Source organism: Orycteropus afer, unplaced genomic scaffold (genome assembly GCF_000298275.1).
Source record: "Orycteropus afer afer isolate SDZICR_OR568_19922 unplaced genomic scaffold, OryAfe1.0 scaffold00338, whole genome shotgun sequence".
Classification (NCBI taxonomy): domain Eukaryota; kingdom Metazoa; phylum Chordata; class Mammalia; order Tubulidentata; family Orycteropodidae; genus Orycteropus; species Orycteropus afer.
In genome coordinates this window covers 311,189-321,511 of record NW_006921925.1, presented here as the reverse complement: position 1 = coordinate 321,511, position 10,323 = coordinate 311,189, and the positions used below count along the sequence as shown (strand labels likewise).

At 37.6% G+C, this 10,323-nt stretch overlaps 1 protein-coding gene across 1 annotated transcript in view; it reads left to right on the top strand.

The window, feature by feature from the left end:
- COG6 (component of oligomeric golgi complex 6) overlaps nt 1–10,323 on the top strand; it is a 268,614-nt gene that overhangs the window by 161,216 nt on the left and 97,075 nt on the right. Inside the window, exons 8-10 of the mRNA XM_007952449.1 lie at nt 6,648–6,776; nt 6,852–6,943; nt 9,500–9,564. Coding sequence (XP_007950640.1) covers nt 6,648–6,776; nt 6,852–6,943; nt 9,500–9,564 — 286 coding nt within the window. The remainder of the gene's footprint in view (nt 1–6,647; nt 6,777–6,851; nt 6,944–9,499; nt 9,565–10,323) is intronic.

Here is a 10,323-nt window from a genome sequence, read left to right as displayed (position 1 = left end):
TGGAGTTTTCATGTAGGTTCTTCTGCTAGTTGGAGTTTAGTCCACTTCTCTGCCCTTCCTTTCAAAGCTCAGACTCCAGGATTATCTTCTGTATCTGTGTTAATTAGTTTCCCTTTTCTTTGTCAAAGAGGGTCTGTGTAGTTTGTATGCCTATTCCACCATCTTACTGGAATTACCCAAATATAATATTTTTGAATTATTTATCAGCTATTTCCAAAACCATCTCTTCCTTAGGATGGTCTTCTGGTTCTGAATTTTGGTCACTTGTTTGACCCACCTTGGCGTGTTTGTTTGTGTGAACTGATGTTTTATGTTGTCTGAGACATTGTCATGGTATTATGCTGGTATTTGGATGATTACATGATGGTGTGTTTTGCTCAGGTTTTTTGCTTTATTTTGTTTTGATATATCTGGGTGAGTGTGGCTGGTGTGCAACTCAGCCTATTAGTTTCGGCTCACTAAGTCACTCCCCTGCTGTCTCCTGGTGAGTGTGGTAGAGGATGGGAGTGTTTGCAGTTCTCTGTTTGCTGTTCTTATATAGATGTTGAGGGTGAGCTTGCGTGGCGTTAGCCACCCTCTGTCATCGGATCACCTGGTGCAGGAGTTAGGGGTGGCACTCGCTCAGTGGTTGGGGCAAAAGGAGGGGTGGGTTTGGCTGGGTAGTGTGGATGAGGTTGTTGTCTGCTGTGACAAAAAATAAAAAGAAGAAAGAAAAGCAAATTAAATTAAATAAACACAAGGGAAGAAAAAAAGAAAAGAGGATGAAAAACAAAAATTAGGGATGGGCAATAGAAAAGAAAAACAGAAGGAAAACTAAAAAAGAGAGAGAAACTGGTACAGTGATTGGCAGGTCATCCAATTCGGAATGGTGTTCCTATTGGCCATGCAGGCAGTATGGGGCTGGGACTCTTTCCAGGACATTGCTTCTGCTAGCTATGAGACATCATGGTGTGGGGCATCCAGTCAAGGATGGGTGTGCTATTTGGCAGCAGATTACAACATGATTGGGCATCTTGTTAGTGGTCGCGTGCTTTTTGTGTGCCTCCAGATGTGAGCATGCCAAGCATCCAGTGCCTGATCTCTGAGGGCGCAACTCCAATCGCAGTTGGACCACAGGCACCATGGGCGGGGAGTTTTACCGTCTGCTTGGTGTGTATGTGGGGGAGTGGGGTATTCTTCTCTTCACCAGAGGGTGTGGGATGTAAGAAGAGGATCAAATTTTTCTGGTCCTCAGCCTTTGGTGTGGGCACTGGTGTAGTCCTGGGAAAGCAGAGCTGATTATCTGGTTCTTGCCTCATTTGGAACACTGGTTGTAGTGCTGTGCTGGGTCAGTTGACAATTCACTGCTCTGGGTGTCTTGGTCACTGTTTTTGTTCAGTTTCTTGTTCTAATTGTTATCTGGGCTACTTCTTTATCCTTTCCTTTGACACACGGGGTTCTAGGATTATCATCCATATCTGTTTCATTTGGTTTCTCAAGTTTTTATTTTAGATGGTCTAGGTATCATGTCTGCTTAGTCTGCCATCTTACTGGAAGTCCTCCAAATTTTTTAGTTTATTCTCATTTTGTAGAGTTCATTTTGAAGTCTGTGTTTTTCATCCTGCATTTTATTATAAGCAGTGTGGAGAAATCACACAGCCTGTTTAATCTCTTCCTTAGTATCTCCTTAGCTAGTTATTCAAGTTCTATCATTTATAGCTTCTACCTTCTACTAAATATTTGAACATAATTTAGACAAGTTACTTGCCACTGAATAAAAACAACACCTTTCCTCCATTGTCCAATTACATGTTTACCATTTCCTCTAAAGTCTCCCCAGAAGCACATTTAACATCTATATTTCTATCAACAAAAAAATAGCTCATGCTATTTATTCTCTAAGACAATAGAAACTTTCTCAGTAGCTTTGCTCATTTTCTTCTATGCCCTCACCAGAATTGCCTTTGATGTCCATAATTCTATGAACAGTCTCTTCAACGCAATCTAGACTTTTGTTATTAGGGACCTCAAAACTTTTCCAGCCACTAGCTGTTATCCCCACCGCTTGTCTGTCAGTTTGTCATACTCTGGTGGCTTGCATGTTACTGTGAGGCTATAGGCTATGCCTCTGGTATTTCAAATACCAGTATGGTCACCCATGGTAGATAGGTTTCAGCAGAGCTTCCAAACTAAGACAGACTTGGAAGAAGGATGGGGCCATCAACTTCTGAAAAATTGGCCAATAAAAACCTTATGAATAGCAGTGAAACACTGTCTGATATAGTACTAGAAGTTGAGCCCTTCAGGTTGCAAGACACTCAAAATAGTACTGGGGAAGAGCTGCCTCCTTAAAGTAGAGTCAACCTCAGTGATATGGATGAAGTAAAGCTTTCAGGATCTTCATTTGCTGAAGTGGTACAGCTCAAAATGGGAAGAAACAGCTACAGACATCCAGTAATAATAGGAACGTGAAATGTCCAAAGTATGAATCTTGGAAATCTTGGAAGTTGTCAGAAATGAAATGCAATGCATAAAAGATTGATGTCCTAGACATTAGTAAGCTGAAATGGACTGGTTGGTATTGGCCATTTTGAGTCAGAAAATCTACTGGGAATGACAGTTTGTAGAGGAATGGTGGTTTTGAATGAAGAAATCCAAGCTGCACTGAAGGAGTTGACAAAAAACAAGGCTCCAGGAATTGATGAAATGCCCATTGAGATATTTCAACAAATGGATGCAGCAATGGAAGTACTTAGTCATTTATACCAAGGAATTTGGAAGACAGCTACCTGGCCAGCTAACTCGAAGAGATCCATATTTGTGTCCTTCTAAAGAAAGGTAATCCAACAGAATGTGGAAATTATTGACAGTATCATTAATTTCACATGCTAGTGAACTTTTCCTGAAGACAATCCAAAAATTCTTGCAGTAACGTATTGACAATAAAATTCCAGAAATGCAAGCTGGATTCAGTTGAGGGTGTAGAATGAGGGATATCATTGCTGATGTCAGATGGAGCTTGGCTGAAAGCAAAGAATACCAGAAAGGTGTTTACCTGTGTTTTATTGACTATGCAAAGACATTCGACTATGTACATCATAACAAATTATGGATAGCATTGTGAGGAAGATGAATTCTAGAATATTTAATTGTGCTCATGAGAACCTATAGAGATTAAGAGGTTGTCTTTAGAACAGAACAAGGGGATACTGCATGGCTTCAAATCAGGAAAGGTGTATGTCAGGGTTGTATCATTTCACTGTAATAATTAAATTTGTATCCTGAGCAAATAATCTGAGAAGTGGACTATGTGAAGAAGAGCACGGCATCAGGATTGGAGGAAGACTCATTAACAACCTGCGATATACATATGACAAAACCTTGCTTGTTGCAAGTTCAGATGCCTTGAAGCACTTAATGATGAAGATCAAAGACTAGTTTTCAGTGTGGATTATACCTCAACATAAAGAAAAAGAAAATCCTCACAACTGGACCCAAAAGCAACATCACAATAAATGAAGAAAAAATTGAAGTTGGCAGGAATTTCATTTTATTTGGATCTGCAGTCAACAGTAATGGAAGAAGCAGTTGAGAAATAAAACATTGGGAGGAAATGGGAAGAAAGCTGTTACATTGTGGGGATCGCAGTCAATGTCATTAAACACAATGTACATGAACTGCTGTATGGAAAATGAATTTGCTTTGTAAGTTTCACCCAAATCACAATTAAAAAAAAAAAAAATGTCATATTGCACTTGGCAAATCTGCTGGAAAAGGCCCCTTTAAAGTGTTAAGAAGCAAAGATGTCACTTTGAAGAACTACAGTGTATCTAACCCAAGCCATGGTATTTTCAGTCTCCTCATGTGCATGTGAAAGCTGGACAATGAATAAAGAAAACTGAAGAAGAGTTGATGACTTTGTGCTGGTGAAGAATACCGAAAATACTATGGACTCCCAGAAGAATGAACAAATCTGTCCTGGAGGAAGTGCAGCTGGAATGCTCCTTAGAAGCAAGCATGACCAGACTTCATGTCACCTACTTTGGTCATGTTGCCAGAAGGGACTATTCCCTGGATAAAGATATCATGCTTGCTAAAGTAGAGGGTCAATGAAAAAGGGGAAGAACCTCAATGAGATAGATTGACACAGTGGCCGCAATGATGAGCTTGAATATAGCAAGGTTTGTGAGGATGGTGCAGGACTGGGCACTGTTTGGTTCTGTTGTACACAGGGTCACTATGCGTCAGGGCTGACTTGACAGCACCTAGCAACAACAGTCATTTCCCAATTCCAAAACCATTTGTACATTTTCAGTATCTGTTAGAGCAGCATCCCACTCTCTCAGTACCAAATCCTATCTTAGTTATCTAGTGTTGCTGTAACAGAAATACCACTAGTGAATGCTTAACAAATTTATTTTCTCACAGTTTAGCAGAGTAGAAGCCAGAATTGAGACTTGCCAGCTCAAGAAGCCATTTCTCTCTCTCTTGGCTCTGGAGGAAGATCCTTGTCTCTTTTTAACTTCTTATGTCATCTTCATGTACTTGGCATCTCTTCTTCACCATGTCTCCTTTGTTCACTTGTTTAATCTCTTTTATATTGCAAAAAGAGATTGACTAAGGATGCACCCTATACTAATCCTGTCTCCTTAACATAACAGACAGCCTATTCCTAAATTGGATGGTAAATACAAGCAAAGAGTTTAGGATTTATAACCCATATTCTTGGGGGGGGGTGAATACAGTTCAGTCCATAACAGGTATATTTATACCACCACTAACAACTGAGCACCTGCCATGGGTACTTATGTATAGCCATATATCTCATGGGATTTGGTTTTGTGGTTTAGAGTCATCGTTTCATGGGACATCCCAGTAAATTGGCCTCACATTATGTTTAATGCTTCTGTTCTCCCTCCTAGTAAGTTGCATAGTGCCTGGGGTCTTAAAGACTTGCAGATGGTCAATTCAAGGCACAATAGTTGGTTTCTGTTCACTTGGAGCAATTGAGAAGGGACGAGAGTCAGGAATAGGAGGAGGATATAGAATGTCTGGGTAAGTGCTCCATAACCAACCTCCTCCTTTGCCATGAGATCAGAACTGGATGATTACTAGGTACTATTACTGAACATTTTGATTAAAGATGCTATAGAGGAATCCTGATCAAAAGGGGGGTAAATGTAGGACAGAATTTCTAATTCTTGTGGAATCCAGATTTCTGGAGCCATTGAAGCTGGATGAGCCCCTGAAACCATTGCCCTGCAATAATCTTTAATCTTTAAACCAAAAATACCCTCTGAAAGCTTCTTTAAAGCAAATAATATCTATATATGATCCATTTGACTGTAGCCACTCAAAAGATTAGATAGGGAACCTAGGGGACAGTGAATTTATGTTAATGGGGGAGAACAGTTCAGAAAAGAAAGGTGGGAATGGTTGCATAACTCAAAGAAGACGATCAGTGTCACTGAATTATACATGTTGAAATTGTTGAAGTGGTGTATGTTTTGTTCTATGTTTCTTAGCAAAAAATGACAAAAAATTTAAAATAGAAATATAACTTAAAAAATTAATTCCTTTAGAAGCCTTTGAGGAAATTTGTTTTTAAATGACTAATAATTCTTAATAATTGGTCTGATATTTGGTCAGTATTATTTAGGGAGTTATGAAAAATTATTTTGTTTTTAAAATAGAACTTTCGATTAAGAGGGGAGAATAGAAGTGATAGTCAGAGTCAAAGGCTGATTCTAGTCTCTTGGCAACTCCAAGCCATCCTCATAAAATTTCCTTTAAATTGTCCTTCCCCTCAGTTCAGAGTTTCCTTTCCCTACCAATTGTTGTTTAGTGTACCATTGTGTTGATTCTAATGCATAGAAAGCATTCAATTCTTTTTAACCACAATGGGTAATTTCTAAATAAATGTTTTAAAAAAACAGTTTATTTTGCATGAATAGTTAGTAAATTTAAGGAATATCTAATATATCTAATATTAGAGTCAAAATAAACTTTTAAAAATGGATAGTATTTTCTAGGCAAATTTTGGTTATAAATTGTGATGATATGTATAAAAAGAAATTTTTTGATAAAGAAGACAATGTCTTATTTTTTCAACTTCTCAGCTCTAATTATAACTGTAATTATAGCTAATTATGGCTGCAACAATGGGCTCAAGCATGGTAACCATTATGAGGATGGTACAGGACTAGGCATTGTTTCATTCTGTTGTTGCTGTGAGTCGGAAGTGATTCCACAGTACCTAACAACAACAGTTATAACTAGTCTTTGAGAAATAGATATGATAGCTTTATGTAAAAGAGTAAACTATCGTATTTTGGACTGGAAGTGTACTGAAACCTGAAGAGTCCATAATTTCCACCTTGATTTGATGTTTTACATTTACCAGATCTGCCACCCTGTGACTTGCCTCTGCCACCCCTTTTTTATTCCCATATCCCAACATTCTTTCTAATGATGATTAAAAAATATATGCTTTAAACTTAATTTTTATTATGGTAAGACTACCATATAAATATATTTTACTATTTAAAATAATATTGTGTTAAGTAAGGATTTAGATACCTCACATATCTTAGAAATTACATGAATAGTATAATATAAGCATAAGGAAAAAAAAAATATCTGTTCTTCACATAACTTATTTCTTCTAGGTATACATTAGATGAATTTGGAACAGCCAGAAGAAGTACAGTTGTCCGTGGATTTATTGATGCTCTTACAAGAGGGGGGCCAGGAGGTACACCTAGACCTATTGAAATGCACTCCCATGACCCTTTGAGGTATGGTAATCACACAACATTGGAGTAGTTGATGTTTTTCTGAAGGAAATATTTACTAACATATAGTTTTTTTAGGTATGTTGGAGATATGTTAGCTTGGCTCCATCAAGCTACTGCTTCTGAAAAGGAACATCTTGAAGCTCTTTTAAAGCATGTAACGACACAAGGTGAGCCTATAGTTTGTTACTGCTGATGAATAAATATAAAATATACAAAGCTTCTCAGTCTCTGTCTTTATTGCTACTATCTTCACTGAGATAAATACTTCACATCTAGATGGTACGCCAAGAATCCTAATTAATATTCTTCTCTCTAGGTTCCCCCTTACGCTAATATACTATCTCCTCCTTAAATACCTCTTTCACCTTATAGCGTAACTGTTCACAGTTTTATAAAAAACCATGTGGTATTGTCAGTTCCACTCATGACCCATGTATGTCAGAGTAGAAATGTGCTTCATGGAGTTTTCAGTGGCTTATTTTTCCAAAGTGGATCAAAAAGCCTTTCTTTTGTAGCCGACCCTTATTACTTTCCATATCAAGCCTAGACTCCTCTGATTCACTTAAGACATTTCTTGAGTGTATAATGTACATTATCTCAAATTTGCCACAGTAGACTTTAAATGTAAAAGATGGTATTGAAATGAAACTGAGGCTGAGTGACTAGCTACTTAGTCATTAAGCTGATTCTTTCATTACTGCCACCCAACCTGTTTTTCATTCTTACATAACAGTTTTAACATTTTTAAAACATAATCACCATGTTGTAGTAGTTAAGCTTGTGTGTCAACCTGGCTGGGCCTGGTTGAGTGGCTGGGCAGCTGGATGTAGTGTTCCCCATGATGGGGCTGGTAATCAACTCCATGGTGGAATCTACTCTGAGCAGCTGAGTAACTGCCCTAGGGATGTGGTCTGTTTCCTATACGTAAGAAACAGCTTTGGGAATGGTCTCCAGCTTATGGCATGCTTGAGTCCTGCATGTAGCTGTGTCATTGTTCAGTAGCCTGCCATGCTTTGCCGACCTTGGGACTTTCAATGGACTTGAGTTAGTGGCCTGCCATGTGGTTTGGTAACATTGGGACTGTGCCTTTTTATTTGTCAAACTTGGGCTTCTCAGTTTCAGCAGCCAGCAGCTGTCTGAGTGAAGAAAAGCCTCTAGCTCTAGTGGGACAGAAATAGGAGGCAGAACTGAAGCCCACGGTTGAGGGGCTTTCACCCAGCCCCTAAGCCTGGCACTTTGAACTTGGACTTAAAGCCCCCAAACTATAAGAGAATAAACTCCTGTTTGTTTAAGTCATCCCATTTGTGATATATTCTTGTCAGAGCGGCACTAGGTAACTAGAACATGTGTACCAAATGCCAAATTTCAAATTTTCTTAGTTGTGACTATCTTCACATGTCTGTTACAGAATTTGAGAGATTAGTAGTTTTTAATAGAAGTGAAGAGCAATATTTTGACCCTGTATGACGTGGTGAAGAGTTCTGGTGGTACAGTGGTTAAAGCATATGGCTGCTATGGTCAGTGGTTCGAACCTTCCAGCTGCTCTGCAGGAAAGAGATGAAGAAGTCTGCTTCCATAAAGATTTACAGCCTTGGAAACCCTGTGGGGCAGTTCCACTCTGCCCTATCAGGTCACTATGAGTCAGAATCAACTCTATGCAGTGGGTTTTCATGACTTGATTATTTTACACAGCTCAGGAGCACAGAGTTGCAGCTCATTGTGTGATCTTCATGATAGTCCAGAGTGCAGATTGGTAGTAGTAGTAAACATCATTGTGTTTTAGCTCAACAGGATGGGATCATGCTCTGCATCTATGTTAGATTGACTCAAAGTCTACATTTCTTTCAGTTAAAATTGTGTTTTCACACTAATTATCCAGTTTAAAAGAATATATTCCTATAAAACATTGTTAAAGGATAAATGTGAGGCAGTGTTAAGAGGTGGAAAGAAAATAGATTGGACTTAGATGAAGCAGGTTATTTTGGAGGAATGGCTTAACTTTTCTCAGCTATTGTTTCTCCACCTTTGAAGAATGAAGATGGTTGTAGGCAGTTAATGTCACTACAGTGACTGATAAATAGTAGGCATTTAGTAAATGTTATTTTCCCACTAGATTGCAAGGAGTTTCATCTCTGTTTCCTCACCTTATGTGCTTAGCACCACTGCCTGGAATAAAAAGTTTATAGAAGAAATGCTAAGATATGTTCACACTGAACCAAACCAAACCCATTGCAATCTAGTTGATTCCAACTCATAGTGACCATGTAGGACTGAGTAGAACTGCCCAATAGAGTTTCCAAGGCTGTAACCTTTAGGAATCAGATTGGCTCATCTTTCTGCTGAGTGGTGGGCTTGAACCACTGACCTTTCAGTTAACAGCTGAGTACTTAACCGCTGCACTACCTGTGCTCCTTATATTTACATTACTTTCTTCAATTATTATATTTCACAATCATTTTTCTATAATTCATACATTTACACTTTTTTTAAACAAAGAAATAATGTTCATTTTATTAATTAAACAAATGGATTAAAAAGGATTACTAGACTGAGGTATTAATTAGCAATGTCCAAAAAGATACTGAAATTATTAAAATATTGTTATAGATCTTTTGTTAATAGTGCCAGTAACCATGTGCATTATTGTTTGTAAGCCTTTTGAACTTACATGAAGTAAGGAATAGTATGGAAAAAAATCTTAAGTTTTTTGTAATTAATTTTAGGTATTGAAGAAAATATTCAAGAAGTTGTTGGCCATATCACTGAGGGTGTGTGTAGGCCTCTAAAGGTAATATATTTTATTTTTAAAAATGTTGAATTGGCCTGACAGCAACTAAAAACAACGATATATGATATGTAGCTAAATTATTGTGTTGTTCATTGTTACAAGTTGATAAAACTAATACCAGCCTGAATTTAAACTGTAATTTTGTCAGAGTAACACATTAATGTAGGATAATACACATTTTTAAAAATCATTGCTATTTTCCACCCTAATAAAGAATATTTGAAACGTTCTTAGTTTGCACACACTGACTTGTTTTTTTTATATGTTACCTTCTCCACAGTAACTTATTTAATCAATTCAGATAAAGTCTGTTTAACTGAAAGTTCACCTGTGAGCTCTTAGCAGATTTACTAAGTACTTACTCTGTTTACTTTATTGTTTCAAGTGTGCTAAATTCTAAAATCTATTTATTATAGTAATAAATAATGCTTAATCCAAGGATAAATATTATTATTATAAATTATTATTATCAGTGTTATTACTATCAATACTATTTATAGTACAGCAAGCAGAATTTGGAGTCCAATTTGGGTTAGAATTCCCACCTTGCCACTTAATTGTGTTAACTTACTCAAATTGTTTAAGTCTTCTGCACATTAACTTGCTCATGGCTTAACCTGTATATAAAAATACCTCCTGTGAAGGGTTGTGAGGATTAAATGTGATAACGTAGGTCAAAGTGCACAGTTCCCGGTACTTAGTAAGCTTGCAACAAGCATTATTTTCTTGTAAAAACTGCGAGGAGGCCACATGTTCTGA